The sequence below is a fragment of the Lynx rufus genome, unplaced genomic scaffold, assembly GCF_022079265.1.
Source record: "Lynx rufus isolate CCGP_SWC_20201006 ecotype Redwood Valley unplaced genomic scaffold, mLynRuf1.p SCAF_9, whole genome shotgun sequence".
NCBI classification, from domain to species: domain Eukaryota; kingdom Metazoa; phylum Chordata; class Mammalia; order Carnivora; family Felidae; genus Lynx; species Lynx rufus.
In genome coordinates this window covers 99,011,136-99,029,844 of record NW_025814897.1, presented here as the reverse complement: position 1 = coordinate 99,029,844, position 18,709 = coordinate 99,011,136, and the positions used below count along the sequence as shown (strand labels likewise).

At 41.8% G+C, this 18,709-nt stretch overlaps 1 protein-coding gene across 7 annotated transcripts in view; it reads right to left on the bottom strand.

Annotated features, from left to right (window-relative positions):
• The window catches only part of ATG13 (autophagy related 13), a 51,877-nt gene that overhangs the window by 4,008 nt on the left and 29,160 nt on the right, over positions 1–18,709 (bottom strand). For 5 of the 7 annotated variants that reach the window (XM_047070112.1, XM_047070110.1, XM_047070113.1 and 2 more), the window contains 7 exons: positions 15,663–15,709; positions 14,370–14,510; positions 8,671–8,711; positions 7,812–7,908; positions 7,369–7,467; positions 6,487–6,580; positions 1,236–1,372 (listed from right to left, as the gene is read on the bottom strand). In XM_047070112.1, coding sequence (XP_046926068.1) covers positions 1,236–1,372; positions 6,487–6,580; positions 7,369–7,467; positions 7,812–7,908; positions 8,671–8,711; positions 14,370–14,510; positions 15,663–15,709 — 656 coding nt within the window. Of the gene's footprint in view, positions 1–1,235; positions 1,373–1,783; positions 1,895–2,862; positions 2,962–6,486; positions 6,581–7,368; positions 7,468–7,811; positions 7,909–8,670; positions 8,712–9,860; positions 10,012–14,369; positions 14,511–15,662; positions 15,710–18,709 lie in introns of those variants that run through there. The other 2 variants (XM_047070115.1, XM_047070114.1) reach the window with 2 other exon arrangements.

The window sequence follows — 18,709 nt, the reverse complement described above, 5'->3', positions numbered from 1 at the left end:
TGGCTCCCCATAAACCCACCGTCCAGCATAGGACCAGCCACTGGCCCACCAACATGGGAAATGGCAAGGAGCTCAAGGTGGGGAGGAGAACTGTGCAGTCTAAGCGGACTCTTGGACACCAGCCAGCAAGGAAGACCAGCACTGAGGAAAGGCCTGAGCTTTGATGACCAACATTAAGAACCCCTCACCTTACAGAGATAGGTTCCTCTATCTCTAGCTATCCCAGACATGCCCCAGGAGTCAAGGCTCAGAAAACTAGAGTGTAAAATGACTACCAGGATCTTCCCTTTGACAGGGGGAGGGATAAAAGGATGGAAGTTTGGGAAACCAGGAATGAAAGTATTTTTCCTGATGGTGGCACAAAAATATCTTCTCAAATAATTTCCCTCCCACTGCTCCACTGTGGGAATGAACAAAATTTTTTTTCTATTATCCCAAAGTTCATTTAGGATGCAGTGGGGCAATCCACATCATCATCTCTGGGGCCTTGTGGTCAAGGGAGGGCAGGGCAGGACAGCCTCATCTTCCCACGGGAGAGCTCGGAGTGTAGGAACAAGGAGCTCAGCTTGCGCCCAGCCATTTTGTGAGCTAAGTGCTCTTTGGCAAATTACTTAACCCTCTGAGATCCTCTCATCTTTGAAAGAGCAGTAACAGTGGTGATTTGTGCAGAGTGGGATTATGAAAACTTTCATGTTCTACCTAACCAATGTCTCCTTAATTTGAAATCTATAGAATTAATCACTTCTGTGATCAGAAAAGACAAACATTTTAAGAAAATTTTAATGAGGAAAGCAGTTATTTCTAAAGAATCTCCAGGAGATACTAACATAGCAGACAGAAAAAAAAAAAAAAATCAATCCTAACTACCACCATAGATACAGTATGGCCCCAAACGTCAGGATTATAGCAAACACCCTGCTCTGGTCCTCAGGAAACACTGAAGGTGGACCCCAGGGGAATAAATCTTGGGGTAAAATAAAAAACATATCTGAAAGGTCCCTTCAGTGGATGAAGGTGCTAAGAACTAGGCCCCTGTTGTTGGCTGTAACAGCAAACCCAGGGCAGCTTCCTTACATACCAGCTGCAATATGTTGAGAACTTTAAGAGTTCCACATTTGGGGCATAAATGTCAAGCCCGAGGCAATGGTGAAAGCTACTCTTTACTGACAACGGATAAGCACGTGTGTTGGGGGGATGGGCCCCTGCTGACCCGAGCAATCAACACGTGAACCCACCTGCTGGAAGGTGTGGCAGCACAGCGGGCCCCATCAGAAGGGGTGTAGGTCGCCAATCTCTCCTGGTCGGCCTGAGCACCGTGTGCAGGCTGGTTGGGAGCAAGAGGTACCCCACCTTCCTTCCCAGGAACCATGAGCTTTGGGGGGAAATGGAAAAATACAGCGAATAATGGCAGTGTCAGGCAGAAGGGGATCCAGTCCTAGCATCATGGTAGCTGCTTTTGAGCTTTTCCACCACCAATGCTGCCACCAAGTGGGCGGGAAACCTTGGATCTGTGTCCTCTCTGGGACTCCGCTAAGGGGAGACATGCATGGTAAGGAGTACAGAGGAAAGGAAAGAGAGGGAGAAAACACTAGAAGCCCTTCTTTCCTTTCGGAACTCTTGGAGGCCCTTCGTCTCAGAGTCACCTCTGGTCCTCTAAAGTTACAGACGAGCTTTGCTTCAGAGCACTTAGAATAACACTGGGGTCTCAAGAGGCCCCTCAACTGCCTCAGGGCAGGGGAGGTAGCACAGGAACCCCCAGGGTCTTCCCCATCTTGAAAAATACCTGGTGAGGGTGTGTGGCGTTTAAGCCAGCAGCAAACACTACTGGGTAAGCCAGGTCAGCTGATCCAACGCCCAGGGCAGCAGGCTGATAGGAAAGGCGAGAGCTTGAGAGCTAAGCAAGAGAAAAAACAAAGAGGGGCAGAGGAAAGGAGGAGGAAAAACGAGGCAATCCTAGAGTATGACTAATGATGAAGATCGTGGAGAAGTAAGGAATAGATCCCAGCCCACATCCTCACAGTGCAGGGGGCCTGACATAAGGGTTAAAGATAGACCAGGCCATCACTTTTTAGCTAAGAAAACAGACTTGTTTGCAGTGGGATTGAGATTCCCGGGCCTGCAGCCTTTCAAAGGCCTCAAATGAGTTCCCTGCTCCCTTTTCCCAGGGACTCAGCTGTTTAGTAGGTTTCCGGCCCAGCAGATTGTGGAATATGAGCCCAGGCAGAACCTGCAGCCAGTCATTGGTTTCTCTCAGGTCATTCTATTTTCTCCTTTGTCCTTGAGGTCCCTTTGAAACAGAAGGCATCTTCTCTAATCACACCCTCTATCACCCCTCGGAATGGGAGGGTTCCTATTTATATTGAAAAAGAAAGAATGACACTCTTGGATTGTTTATTTGGAAATAAGATATAAATAACTCCATGTATTTTTTACATCAATGGCAGAGGATGGGCAAACGAGAAATCCTATTTTGGGCTGCTGTGCTATGGCTGCGTCCTGTTAAGAATCAGTTACTAAGCCTCAAATAACCCCCAGAACACTTGGGGACTTTTACATAACTATACCCTGTACTTTATTTATAATTTTTAAATAAAAAGATGCCGAGGCACCTGGGTGGCTCAGTCGGTTAAGCATCCGACATTGGCTCAGGTCATGATCTCACGATTTGTGAGTTCAGGCCCCGTGTCAGGCTCTGTGCTGACAGCTCAGAGCCTGGAGCCTACTTCAGATTCTGTGTCTCCCTCTCTCTCTCTGTCCCTCCCCCGCTCGCGCTCACTCTGTCAAAAATAAATACACATTAAAAATTTTTTCAAATAAAAAGATGCCATCTGATTATATCCCCTTCTCCCAGTATGGACTCACTTGATGGGAAAAGGCCAGTCCTGCCATGGGGACCCTCAGAGTGTCCGTCACCACAGGAGTAGGGGTCTGAAAATGTGCCTTTGTGACAGTAAACACACACTGTGCACAGATACACACAGAGACAGGAGAAACAAAAAGAAAAAAGAAAAGGGACTTGAGAAAGAAGTGAAAAAAACTCCAGAAGGGGCGGCAGCAACAGGGGCTGAAATGCACACTGGAAGTCAGGAATGAAGTGGGGAGAAAGCTGCATGGATGCCTTCCTAAAAGGGCAGCCTGGAAGGGTCTGAAGAAGAGACATTTGTCCCAAGGGGCTCCACTGCATGCTTGTCTCCTTGATGAGCAGGTGGAAGACAAAGTTGAGTCAAGCTGGTTTGACTTGGCAAAACAGGGAAACCAGCACCAAGCATTAGTGTGTCCTTAGTCAAAAGCAGGTGGAAGGGTGTTAGAGTGGTCTCCAGCAGGAAGGGCCCAAGAGCAGGTGCAAGGCGTGCTGAGGATGAATGAAGATGTTGAGGTTACAATGCTAGACTGAAGGCCTTTTGCTGGGGACCCAGGATCTGCAGGGGCAGGTTGAAACAACTGACATTTGTTGGCTGGAACTTGAAGATGCTCAGGAACCCACCTGCATACTTTACTATACCATCCCAGGCAGGATAAAGGGGTGTGTACAGGTGTAGGCGTGTGTGTGTGTGTGTGTGTGTGTGTGTGTGTGTGTGTGTGTGTGTTTTACAGCCCCAGATGGTGAAGGACAACTTGATGCAGTAAAAGCTGGAGCACTTTCAAAACTCTTAGATTTCAAAGCTAATTATGATTATTTCGGGTCTTGCTGTTCCATGTCTTACCAATTAGCTAGTCAGTGCTTAGAACTGGAGGTTGGACCTGAAATCACAGTAGCAGGTTCAGGGTCACAACTATTTCTTGACTCAACTCTGTGCCCACATGACACAATAGTCCTTATTTTGTGGGGAAAACAAACACCACATTAACATGCATTTACTGGACTCTAGCAAAAAGCTAGAAGTTGTTGAACAATGACGCAATTCCCTAGGCTAAATCAAGGAAGAAACCATTTCAACACTTACAGGAATGAGACCTGCTGGCAAAGGATTTTCTCTCTCTGTTCTACCATTAAGGTTCAAAATGAATACTGCTGCACCAAACCGTACCAGCCTTGACTAGAGGTACTCAGAGGGTAGTGACAGGGCTCACCCATGGGATGCTCAGTGTTGATAAGAACTTGGCATGATCTACTTTCAAACTGTGACAAGACACAGCAGGCAACTGATACCATGAGAAAGATAGGCTCCTCTTACGTAGGTCAACCAACCGTGCAAACACGAGATCAGGAACTACTTAACTTCCCCTTACTTTTGGGGTCGGGTCAAATTTCCACTGTATCCAAGAAAGACAAACTGATTTGTTAAGACCCAACCTCACCATCTTATCTCCCAAGTCACAATTTCATTTACTGTTTATGAATTTATCACTTGTACAATAAAACTTCAATGAACACCAAACTTGACATATTCACATTTTGATTATCTAAAAAATAATCTACTTCCATTAATGTGCTCTAGTGGGCCTTCCCCTCTTTTGTGGTCTGTATTGCTCTATGTCAGTGAGTGTTCCAGAAGCTACCCTCTCCCAGAGCAAAGGTGACACTCATGCCTACATACATTTATGGGGGAGGGGGAAGGGAGTAACAGTTCTCACCCCCCCCAAACTTAACTGTCTAGGCAGCTTTACAAGAACCTCCTTAGCTCTAAATTGGAACAGCAGAAATAGTAGTGACCCATGGATTTCATAATTTCCTTTACAAAAGACATTAATCTAGCTTTTGTGTCTAACTTCTGCTTTTGAAACAGATCAGAACCATAATTTTAATCCAGTATCTCCTAAAAACTTAGAATGAAATAAATTTAAATATTTTCTTTCTTTCTTTCTTTTTTTTTTTGAGAGAGAGAGAGAGGGCAAGAGGAGGGGCAGAGGGAGAGACAGAATCTTAAGCAGGTTCCACACCTAGCGCTTCTAAATATCTTAATTAAAAAACACAGGGGGTCCCTGAGTGACTTCAGTTCAGGTCACTATCTCACGGTTTCTGAGTTCAAGCTTCACATCAGGCTATGTGCTGTCAGCACGGAGCCTACTTTGAATCCTCTGTCTCCCTCTCTCTGCCCCTCCCTGGCTCACATGCTCGCTCTCTCTCTCTCAAAAATAAACACACATTAAAAAAAGAATGGTTTCCAAAAAAACCCACAGAAAATAAAAATTTATGTATGGGTAGTGAATTAATTTGTTGGGCTTCCCAAATAAAATGGTGAAAGGCAGAGGTGCCTGGGTGGCTTAGTCAGTTGAGTGTCCAACTCTTGATTTCAGCTCAGGTCATGATCTCACGGTTGTGGGATCAAGCCATGCATGAGCACTCCATGCTCAGCATGGAGTCTGCTTGACATTTTCTTTCTCTCCCTCTGCGCCTCTCCCCCACTTGTGTGCTCTCTCTCTAAGAAAACAAACAAAAAAAACCCTAAAAATATCAATCAATAAAGTGTAAAATAAAAAAGTGGTGAAAGGGGATAATCTGGGACTAATTCAGAGGAACAGAGAACTGAATTAGGTCTAGAAGTAAGTGTCTAACGTGAGAGTCAGAGAGGAGAGGAGCGACAGAGACGAAGAGCAGGCAGACCAGCTAGTTGCAAAGCCATGAGGTGGGAGACGGATGAGTCGGGGTGGAAGGGAAGAAACACACCCTGAAGTTCAGTCATCGGGCAACAAACAACTTCTTGGCTGAAGCAGACTTGTACCACATACATTATACAATCAGGCCACACAGGCATGTCCACTTGGGAAGCTGTGAACACTGGAGCCTGTGTTTCACTGAAACGGGGTTTGACTCAAGTGGAAAAGTTAATGGTTAAAAATGTTCACATGGGGGCACCTGGGTGGCTCAGTCTGTTAAGTGTCCGACTCTTGATCTCGGCTCAGGTCATGATTTCACAGTTGTGAGATCAGGCCCCACACTGGGCTCTGCACTGACATGGAAGAAGACCCTGCTTGGGATTCTCTTTCTTCCTCTCTCTCTGCCCCTCCACCGTGCTCATGCTCTTTCTCTCAAAAAAATAAACATTTAACAACAACACCACAAATGTACAGATAAAGAATGCAGATAGCCAGAAATTTGTGTCAACCATTGCAAAAACTGACCTGCTGGCTTCTTACTGGCATTTTATGCTAAATAATTATTGGCTTTTTCTGTGCTCTTTCCATTATTAGGAACCATATTTACCACTTCAAAAGTGAACTGGCTACCAAATTGACAAGTGTAGGGTAGAATATCTCTCTGGTATTGGCATGCATTTGGAATCCTGTGACTAATTTTCTAAGGAATTTTAAGATGTCTCCAGGAAAGTAAAGGTTACGTGTAATCTTGCGGGTTAAGAATGGTTATAGATCAGAAACACTGAAATATTACCTGCTGGATAAGAAGGCTCTCCCTCACCTCTCAAAGTAATCCTCTAGAAACAATCACCACCACCACCAAAAGAGATTGTATCTAAATTCTGACACCATTTCATAAGGCCCATATATGTACCAACTACAGCTACCCCAGAACCTGTTTCCCCCTACCTGGGAAGGAGGAGAGGTGGAGAAAGAGGTGGTACACACTTCTTGAGAATCTTCCACAGAAGGATATGTTCCTCCAGTGTCCTCACCAGCAGTTCTATGACAGGGGGGAAATAAATCATGAATTTTATTGTGATGGCAGTTGATTGCGGAAAGGATACAAAGGGAGGTTAGATATGGATGCAACAGTGACAAGAACTGTTTCAGGCGGAGCTCACTCTGGCAAGAGAGACCATAATGTTGAGTCCTTGATAATTTCAAATATTTAGAGGTTGACCAAGCTTTTTATTTTTAACCCAAACACCTTACCTGACATATCATTTGAGAATATTTTCTTAAGCCTGACCAGTGTGGGGCCAAAGAATTGTTAGCAACAGAGATGCAGTGAAACAAAAGTCTAGACTCAAAAGACAAACTTATCCAACTTCAAGAGTCCTTCACATAAAGGCAGTATCCTTCCTGATATACAACTGTTCCAACGTCTATAGAATTCTGTTTTCTGGGATGTAGGCCTGAAGAATTTGATTCTAATGTATAACTGAACAGTGCCAATGATGACCAGGAAACCATTTAATTTGTGAAGGATATTCTGTTAATTACTGCCACTTTTGTAGTCTCTAAGGAAAATCAAATTGAAAGTCAAATCACTGCCATCAAAATCCAAAATGTCCAAGAATTTTTCTGAGATAGTCTGTATATTCCAAGTCTTGATGTGCCTTACAGGTAGCAGCAAGAAGGGAAGCTAACCGCTCCATTTCTCTCCATGTGGGGTTTCCATCACTGCCTCTGCCCACTATTGAATGCTGATGAAGGTGCGCTATGTACCTGCAAGATGAGTACTTCTCCCTAGCTGCAGTTTGGGAAAGTACCTTTCACATTCCTCACCTGTAATTGCAGGGGTGCATAGGTGAGGAGCTGGGATACGGACGGTCCACAAAGTGATCAATGATAATCCCCATGATAGGTGGGGTCCTCTCAAATTGCCTGTAATGCAATAAGGAGATCACAATATTTGTTAGAATGCCTTGCCAGCCCCCCTGAAGTTTTCAGAGGACCCCTCACCTTATAACTATAGGTAGGAACCATCAGAGCCTTACCTATTGTATCCCTAAATATAAACCACAACTCTACATTAGTGGCTCTGACACGCTCAGATTCTCCAATCTGGAACCTGGGCTCTCTCTCAATTTTATTCTTCAGAAGGGGACTGATTTCAGCAACGGCAAAGCTGAACTGTAGGCTTAGACATGGAGTTTGGGGGAAAAACAAACTTTAATATCTTTAACATCTTTGGAAGACTCCTTTGGGTTCCAAGGCTCTTTCCTCACCTGGTAGACATAAATGCCAAGTTAATTCTGTAAGCACAAGAAAGAGTGATGGTGCCCACAGGGGTGCCTACTGTCCCAACACGCACTGTCTGGAAACCTAGGAGAAGAAAGAAATAATTAGCTTTTCGCCAGAGAATACTGACACTGTCCCCAGTTTGTCTTTCCCTGAATCATTCAGCCTATCATACAATCTCTGGCATTATCTACTTAGTATCATGAGTGCAGCTGCCTCAATTTCTCATATATATTTTTTTTCTTTTGATTTGTTGACTAATATTGGAAGGGAAAACAGCATTCTATTTACAGATAAACCTACCTTCAAAGAGACAAAACAACTGTTTGTCCTAAAGTTTGAGCAAATCCTAACTAACCTGGCCCAAATATGTCATGTGCCCAGTGAGACAGTAAAGGGCCCTCAGGGTTTGTCACACAAACACCTTAGCTTATGTAGGTGCAGAAGTAACTGCACTTCTATTCATGTTCCCATCCAGAACTAAGTACAGAAAAGAGGTGGGGACTTGCAGGCAATACTTCCAACAAAGCTTTCTGGTTTTCTTGGTTTCATTTCCAGTTTTTCAAAATTGCTTATGCTCATCAGAAACATTTAACATGCTTATAGAAAATTAGGAAAACAGACAATAGCATAAAGAGTAAGAAAGAATACTGAGTTACTAGAACTTGGGGGAAAATCATTCATTCATTCCCTGGCAACTCTTTGGACTACTTACATGTTTTTTCCTTACTCATATCACACATACTAAAATCACAAGCTACGTATTATTACAGGCAGCATCCAAACCCATCTCTGAAGTCAGGAGGGCTCTGAACACAACAAGTGTTTTTCACCCTTGATACATACCTTCTCCTAAACCATTCAGCTGAACTTCCCCAAAATATATCCTTAGGAAAGAAAGAAAAGGAAATGATTCTTTATTCTAAGGGCCTCTATAGCCCGAACACCTAGAAACAAAACAAACAGAACAAACCCTCCTTTTCTTATTTTCACGAACACCTCTCTTAATGGAGCAATAATATTACTGTTTCAATAAAGCTGCAGGCATAGGAATGTAAACGGAAAGAACTGGTTAGGAAATGAGGAAAATAGGGGCGCCTGGGTGTCTCAGTCAGTTAAGCATTTGACTTCAGTTCAGGTCATGATCCCACAGCTCTGCTCGTGGGTTCAAGCCCTGTGTTGGGCTCTGTGCTGACAGCCCAGAGCTTGGATCCTTCTTCAGATTCTCTGTCTCCGTCTCTCTCTGCCCCCTCTCCTGCTTGTGCTCTGTCTCTCTCTCAAAAATAAATAAATATTAAAAAAAAAGAAATGAGGAAAATAATAAATTGAGTCTGCAATTTCAGTTTCTTCTTCCTGTTCCTGCAATGTACTTTTTAAAAAATTTTAAAGTGTTGGGGCGCCTGGGTGGCTCAGTCGGTTGAGTGTCTGACTTCCACTAGGGTCATGATCTCACCATTCGTGAGTTTGAGCCCCGCATCAGGCTCTGAGCTAAGCGCTCAGAGCCTGGAGCCTGCTTCATATTCTGTGTCTCCCTCTCTCTCTGCTCCTCCCCTGCTCACACGCTGTCTCTCTCTCAAAAATAAATAAAGATTAAAAAAATTTTTTTTTTTAATTTTAAAGTGTTTATTTTATTTTTGAGAGAGTGACAGAGCATGAGCAGAGATCTCACTCACAGATGTGAGATCATGACCTGAGCTGAAGTCGGATGCTTCACCAACTGAGCCACCCAGGCTCCCTTCCTGCCACGTATTTTTAAAGTATAACTACTGGGAAATAAATACTATAGAAATAAGGTTGGCAAATAGATCTGGAACTACTATTAGAAAGTACTAGACTTTTTTTTTTTTAGGTATGTTCAACATACAAAATTATATTAGTATCAGATGTAAATATAAGTAAATATTTAGTTACATTACAAATTATCACAGTAAGTCTAGTTAATATCCATCACCATACAGACAGAAGCTTTTTTCCTTGTAATGAGAACACTGAAGATCTCCTTTCTTAGCAACTTTCAAATATGCAATAGAAGGTACCAGATTTTGAAGAGTGGTCTTCAATTAATGGGAGTTCTCCATGCTTGTCACAAGTCATTCCAAAGTGAACACACTAGAGCACCATGGGGTGCCTGGGTGGCTCAGTTGGTTAAGTGTCCGACCCTTGATTTCAGCTCAGGCCGTGATCTCATGGTTGGTAGTCCAGGCCTCGCACTGGGCTCTGTATTGTCAGTGCTTCAGATCTTCTGTCTTCCTTTCACTCTGCCCTTCCCCAGCTCACACAATCTCTCTCTCTCTCAAAAATAAATAAACTTAAAAAAATTAGGAAATCTTTCCCACTGTAGAATAATTACATAAGACTATTCTGAAAATATAAAGATAGAAGCACAGCAGAACCTTTCTTTGAATTGCCCTGGGAAGGCCTATCTATATTAGCTAAAAGTCTGAGCTATAAAACATTACAAACTATACTACATAACATTATATTTTTCAAGTAATGTTAACAATTAAACACAGACATGGCAGTTTGTTCAATTAAACGCTAAGCTCTAACAATGTATAAAGCCCTATGGTTAGGTGTTAGGCATGAGATAAGGAGAATGTAGGGATGAGATTCAGGATAAATCTGAAGCCTAGGACTCACAAATTATAATCTGGAATGGGAGAAAAGAAATGTATATAAATATCTGAAATACATGCACCAAAGTGACAGATACCATAAAACAGGAGTCAGCAAACTTTCGTTAAAAGGATCATATATTTTAGGCTTGTGGGCCATATAGTCTGAAGCAGACTACTCAGCTTTGCTGTTGTCCTGCAAAAGTAGCCACTGATAATACACAAATGAAAGGGGTGGCTGGATTCTAAAATAACTTTTATTTTGCAGTACCTGGCTGGCTCAGGTGAATCTTGGGGGTCATGAGTTCAAGCCCCATATTGAGTCTTTTGTAGAGATTATTAAAAAAAAAAAAAAAAACTTAAAAAAATAAAATAACTTTATCTATAAAAACAAACAGATGGTCTGCTGCCCACAGTTTGCTGATTCCTGCCATAAAGTAATACAGGAATGATGTCAATGAAATGCTGCAAACATATTTTGCTAGTAACCTTCTAATAAAAAAATATTCAGTACCCATTTGGGGTCACCTGGGTGGTTCAGTCAGTTAAGCATCTGATTCTTGATTTTGGCTCAGGTCACGAGCTCACTGTTGTGGGGTCACGCCCTATGTCAGCTCCCCCGCTGGGCATGGAGGCTGCTTGGAATTCTTTCTCTCCCTCTCCCTTAGCCCCTCCCTGCCTGTGTTCTGGCTCTCTCAAAAACAAAACAAAACAAAACAAAACAAACCCTAAAAAAAACCACACACACACACACACACACACACACACCCCAAAAAAACCTCAATACCCATCTGAATATTGGGTACAGTGTTCTAAGTAATCTAATTATCTAACCTTTTTCTTGACTATATATTTTTTAATGTTTATTTATTGGGGGGGGGGCAGAGAGGCACCAACTGAGCCACCCAGATGCCCCTATTATTTTTTTCTTTCTTCTTTTTTTTTTTAATTTTTTTTTTATTATGTTTCTTTATTTTTGAGAGGCAGAGAGAGACAGAGCATGAGTAGGGGAGGAGCAGAGAGAGAGAGAGAGACACAGAATCTGAAGCAGGCTCCAGGCTCTGAGCTGTCAGCCCAGAGCCCAACGCGGGGCTCAAACCCACGAACTGTGAGATTGTGACCTGAGCTGAAGTCGGGACATTCAACCGACTGAGCCACCCAGGCACCCCCCTATTATTTTTTAATGTTTATTTATTTTTGAGAGAGAGAGAGCACGCATGTACACACACATGCGTGTACACACACACACACACACACACACACGCACGCACGGGGAAGAGAGAATCACAAGCAGGTTCCACTCCACACTCAGCACAGCACAGAGCCTGACGTGGGGTGGGGCTCAATCTCACAACCTCAAGATCACAACCTGAGCTGATATCACCAGTCAGATGCTTAACTGACTGAGCCACCCAGATGCCCCTTGGCTATATTCTTTATACCATTCAGATGCTGAGCAAAAATTTTTTTTAAACAGATAGTAGACAATAATTTATTTTAATTCAGTCTTGATGAACAACAAATTCAGAATGAATTCTTATAATGATGTAATTCTACACTGACATGATCAAATCTGTAGGGCCAGGGACAAAATGATAATATAGCTTAAAATAAAGAGAAGGCTATTTTTCTTTAATGATATAAGACTATACTGTCACCCTGTGTTGTTTTTTTTTTAATTCTTTTTATGTTTATTTATTTTTGAGAGACAGAGCATGAGCAGAGGAGGGGCAGAGAGAGAGGGAGACACAGAATCTGAAGCAACTCCAGGCTCTGAGCTGTCAGCACAGAGCCTGACGCGGAGCTCAAACTCTGCGAGATCATGACCTGAGCTGAAATTGGACACTTAACTGACTGAGCCACCCAGGTGCCCCTACCCTGTTAAAAACAGTATAAAAAGGGAGAAAAAAATAGACAATTCTACATCTGAGAGCACCCATTTCTCTATGGTTTAAACTATAGTTATCAGTATCCAAACGCACTCATAAATGATAAACTGTAAGCAATAAATACTGTATTACTGCAGAGACACAGACTAAAGGAAGACTTTAAACACTGGTAATGAAAAGGACTAGGAGTCCTAGTTAACTAAGCTGATAACTAGTAGTGTAGTATGGCTACTTACAAAAGAACCAAAGTGAAGAGGGCTTATCATAAGAGTTAGAAAGTGATCTGTTATATTTGACTAGAAGTCCAGTAATTTTCAAATGGAATACTCAACCTGAAACTTGGGAAGACTACAGAGAAGACAACAAAAATATTTTAAAGATGTTAAAATATTAACATCTTTAAGATGCTAGATTGCTAGATGTAAGATTGCTAGATTACTGCTAAGAAAATTACAGAATGACTTGATAACTATTCTCAGGTAGTAAATTGTTTCAACGTAACTAGTTAAGTCTCTAATCCTTAGTCCTTCCATCCTGCTATACTAATTTCTCCTCACAATCAGCTCTATACATATAAGCCAAAGGCTTACAAATGGCTCATTACTAATATGCCAAAAGAATCTTGGGTGATTTGGGAACTCCTGGCTTTCCATGCTCTGCTCTCACACTTTCCTACTTATCCGTTTTACCACCACTCAGGTCCATCTGACAACCTGAGCACAGCTCAGGTCCCATCCCCCACTTCTATGCCTTGCTATCTTTTGCACTCCTTACCTGGAATGATCATTCTCTCTCAGTTCTACCAGCTGAAATTCTCTCTGCTTCAAGGTCTAGCTTGAATCCCACTTTCTCCAGGAAGCCTGTCTGGTTTCTCCCACCTGGAACAAACTTTCCCTCCTTGTGTTCTCCTAGTACTTTTTTCCTGATACTGCTATGTAGTTTTCCAATTCTGCTTTTTATTAAAAAGCTGTTTCCCCATTAGATTAGAAACACCTACAGGGCAGGGCATCTGTATAGTTCTTCCTTGGGCCTAGCACAATGCTTGCGTTAAAAAGGCACTCAATAGGGGCGCCTGGGTGGCGCAGTCGGCTAAGCGTCCGACTTCAGCCAGGTCACGATCTCGCGGTCCGTGGGTTCGAGCCCCGCATCAGGCTCTGGGCTGATGGCTCGGAGCCTGGAGCCTGTTTCCGATTCTGTGTCTCCCTCTCTCTCTGCCCCTCCCCCGCTCATGCTCTGTCTCTCTCTGTCCCAAAAATAAATAAACGTTGAAAAAAAAAAAAAAAAATTAAAAAAAAAAAAAAAAAAAGGCACTCAATAAATATGTGTTGAGGTGAACTACCAAGGGAAATACTCTCAGAACTATTGATGAGTTCTTTATATCCACAGACAACTAATTAAAAACAAATTGAAAAAAACCAAATTGAATTGGCAGGCTGTTAGACAAAATTTAATTTAATTCCGAAATGTAGAAGGCTGTGGAATCTTCCCAGGATAGCCTGTTTTAAAGTCTTAAGCTCCTTTTTTTTTTTTTTTTTTTTTTTAAAAATTTTTTTTTTCAACGCTTTTTATTTATTTATGGGACAGAGAGAGACAGAGCACGAACGGGGGAGGGGCAGAGAGAGAGGGAGACACAGAATCGGAAACAGGCTCCAGGCTCCGAGCCATCAGCCCAGAACCTGACGCGGGGCTCGAACTCACGGACCGCGAGATCGTGACCTGGCTGAAGTCGGACGCTTAACCGACTGCGCCACCCAGGCGCCCCTCCTTTTTCAGCTTTGAGATGTGCATCAGTAGAACCGCAAAATCTACTCCACAGGACTCATGACTGTGCACAGACAAAAGGGCCAAGAACCTGGTAGCTTCAGAAAACGGAGCTTCACAAAAGAGGAGGGATAGATAATCATAGTAAAGCTATAGCATCAACTATCCAAGAAACCACCTATTCAAAATTAATCACAGAATACCCATATGCTGGTCAGACAATGTGCAAAGTGACAAAGCTAATGAGTGAATCGAGAAGGTGAGCAGCTACGTTGTTTACCTGTACAATATGACATATTCATGCCCCTGTTTTCTGGAGAGTCTGTAAGCCGGTGTGACCCTAGTTATGGCAAGGAGGGACTTCAGCAGCAGTGACAGTCTGTTGTACACCGTGTAGGAAACTTTAATCTCTTTATCACACCTGAGAAACACACAGACACTATCAGCATTCACCTATTCAACAAACATAAAACCAAGAAATGCACAGACACAGAGGTGTTAGTTATGTTCTGTCTAGTGACTGAGATTAACCTGCTAGTATTATTCATAAATTCTGACAGAATATAACCTGCTTTGCAGTCCAAATACACCTTTCACAGAAGATTACAGTCAACAAAGACAATTGCAAATTAAGCATGGGAACTGTGTAAGATGAAATTTATCATTAAAATATGTTCTGAACTAAAAGTGCAATTAGAGTTCTATCAGTTTATCAACAGATTATTGATGTAAGCAAAAGTTTTTACTTTCTCATACTCTAGAACTAGGCAGATAGACCTCAAAAGGCACCTACTGTATTTCTTTCTCGATTTGAAGCAATTATCTAAGAAATAAAGCTACAGACTTAAAAAAAGTAATTCAACACTGCAATTATACTATTGAAGGTGCAAACAATTTCAATATGCTATCTTATGAGCTATCTACCTCTATACATCTAATAGGAATCTGGAGAAAAGTGTGTCTGGTATTAAAATTTTGGACTTAACCTGTCAACTGCTTTCTATTTAAGAAAGAAAAATAATGCCCACACCCCACATACTTATTAAGATTTTTCTTTTGATGTGTTGCTATTTCCTCAATTTTCCTATATACTGTTCTAGAAAACTAAAGCTTCAGGCAGGAAGCAAGCTAATCTTCCTTGAAAGAAGAAAATGGAAAAGGAAAATAACAGGCATTTCCAATCCATGACCAACACGGGGTGTAAAAAAGGAGTAGGGAAGGGAAATCTGCCACACAGAAAAAAAGACAAAACAGAGCAGTCATGTTACAAGAGTTCGCAAGGGATTTAATCAGAGAACTAGCTGTACTCTGGGAAAACAACAAATCTTTTTGAGCCTTTGCTCTGCTCCTTTCCCTGTGGTGTCTGAGTCTGGCCGGACTGACCTCCCTCTGAAGGTCATCTCTGTGCCTGGGCTGGAAGCCAAGCATGAGGCAAACTGTAGCAAAGAGCTATTGGCTTTGTTAAGTGGGAAGAACACCCTCCACAACTGATAACAAAGCCCTGCTTTTCACATGATGTCATCTGTTTTATTCTCGGCTACCGCAACCACGGACCCTAAAACAGAGTACTTACTTTTCATTCATTTCAAGACACCAAATTTCTAGCTCCATGGAATCTCCCTGTGGATGGGACAATTGAAAGATATTTCAGTTTTATTTGGTTTTTTAAAATTATTTACTCTTATTACAAAGCACTATACAGTCACTATAAAAATGTGGAAAATATAAATAAAGCAAAAAAAAAAAATCAGTTTATAATCTAATCAGCTACTTTAATAAATGATGTGAGGGGCTCCTGGCTAGCTCAGTTGGAAGAGCATGTAGCTCTTGATCTTGGGTGTAGAAATTACTTAAACAAATAAACTTAAAAAAATAACGTGAGATTATACTATATATGCTATTTTTATCATTTTTATTAATAAATGTTGGGGCGCCTGGGTGGCGCAGTCGGTTGAGCGTCCGACTTCAGCCAGGTCACGATCTCGCGCTCCGCGAGTTCGAGCCCCGCGTCAGGCTCTGGGCTGATGGCTCGGAGCCTGGAGCCTGTTTCCGATTCTGTGTCTCCCACTCTCTCTGCCCCTCCCCCGTTCATGCTCTGTCTCTCTCTGTCCCAAAAATAAATAAAAAACGTTGATAAAAAAATTAAAAAAAAAATAAATAAATAAATGTAACATGAAATTTCCCTATAATTAAAAATTCTACACCAATTTTAATGGCTGCATAGTATTCCACCATATGACCATCATTTTATCAAATCAGTCCCCCTGTACGTGGACATATAAGTTATTTCTAATTTTTCACTATTACAGACAAAACTGTGATAAATATCCTTGAGACTAACTTTGTCCTCACCCTGAATTAGTTTCTTAAGGCAAATTTTCAGAATTAGTGCTGTGAAAGAGTATTCTTTTTTTTTTTTTTTAATGTTCACTTATTGTGAGAGAGGGAGGGTGAGCAGGGGAGGAGCAGAGAGAAAGAGAGAGAGAATCCCAAGTAGGCCTCTTGTTACCAGTGTACAGCCTGATGCAGGGTTTGATCCCTGAACTGTGAAATTATGATACGAGCCAAAGTCAAGAGTTGGACACTCAACCAACTAAGCCACCCAGGTGCCCCAAGAGTATTTATGCTTCTAAGACTTTTGTTATGTATATCCAAATTGCTCTTCAGAAAGGCCAATACTTCAAATGATGGAGACAGCCTTTCCCTCCAATTCTACAGAGGATATTTTTAGGTGACACCCACAGTTAAGGAATACCTTAACAAGCTGCTTGCTTAAAAATCTTTTTAGCTGTGTAATGTCTTCAGCCAAACTGTTCAGTCTTTCTCTGGTACTCTGAACAGACTTAGCCTAGTGGGTGGGAAAGAAAAACAGACTAAAGCCAGAATCCCTCAACCCTGTAACACTCTTGTGTGCCACTCAGTGAGAAGAATAGTCACACACTTTTGAAGACAAGTAACCTTATTACCAATCAACTGGAAGAGAGCTATTCTTTTAGGTTTGGGAGTAAGCTTAGGTTAGTTTGTGGAATAGCGAACTTGTTCTAGATCAAACTGAAATATGTACCCTTAATATATCCTTTTCATCATACTGTCATTTTTAAATGGCATGATAAATTTTGAATTCCCCTGCTCCCCAAAATCAAGGGATGGCTAACTAGTCGGAAGTATCCAAAACAAGTTGATGCAGTTTGTCTAGGATGATCAGAACAGTTTATACTCATATTGTACCTGGGAAAGGAAAATAATTCTTCTAGAGATTCCTTTAGGACTTGCTATGGATCACTAAGGAAAATAATTCATAGTACAAACTGGCAATTCAACGAAGAATAGGAAGTTTTGTTTTTGTGGGGTGCTAAAGTTTCCATGGAATAAGTATTAACATCATTCATTCAACAAAATTCATGGAGAGGCTACTATGGGCCATCCCAGGCACTGTGCTAGGCATACATAAGAGATGATTTAGTTACATCCTGCTTCATTTCAAAAAGAATTTAAGGGGTACCTGGGTGGCTCAGTCAGTTAAGTGTCCGACTTCAGCTCAGATCATGATCTCACGGTTCATGGGTTCAGGCCCCACATCAGGCTCTGTGCTGACAGCTTGGAGCCTAGAGCCTGCTTCAGGTTCTGTGTCTCCCTCGCTCTCTGCCCCTCCCCCACTCACATTCTGTCTGTCTCTCTTAAAAATAAATAAACATTAAAAAAAAACAATTTGAAGAACTACAAAGATAAATAAGATGTGGTATAACCACTGACCTCAAGAATAAAAGTGTTTGTAAAGTATGAACAGGAACATGTAATGATCACCTACTTTATGTTAGGCACTTTATAAATAAGTATTAAGTGAGAAAATAGGGGCACCTGGGTAGCTCAGTCGGTTAGGCATCTGCTCTTGATTTCGCCTCAAGTCATGATCTAACAGTTAGTGGGGTCGAGCCCTCATTGGACTCTGCACTGATAGCATGGAGCCTGCTTGGGATCCTCTCTCTCCCTTTCTCTCTGCCCCTACCCCATGCACATGCACATACGCTCTCTCTCTCAAAATATAAATAAATAAATAAATAAATAAATAAATAAATAAATAAATAAAATAACATAGCCTTGTAAGACTATGAAGTGTCATGTTAGTTTGGTGGTGTTGGTGGGGATGGAGTTAAGTAATTTGGCCAAAGTCACTCAGCTAGGATCTGAACTTGTGTCTGTGTAGCTCTAAACTCCAATTGCCTTTTATTATACCATGCAGCTTCACAATCTTATAGTGGAAATAGATGAATAAACATACTAGTAACAATATCTGCCTTGATCCTGGTGTGAAATAAGGTAAAATCACAACACACCAGGAAAAAAAAACTAGAAAAATCACAATACATCAAGTTACACTTTAGGATCAATGCAAATAAAACACATAGGAAGTCTAAAAAAAGTAGTTACCTCTCCCCCAAGAATCGGGGGGATTTTCAAGAGCATGTGAGTCTTAAAGGATAAGTAAAAACATTTCATCTATAGAGGATATATATGAAGGACAAAGAGCCTACTCCAAGTGTTTGGGAGAATAAGTAAAAAAAAGCATGACCTCCTCAGAGAATGCTAAGTTCAGAGAGAGAAGGGGCAGGAATGAGGCTG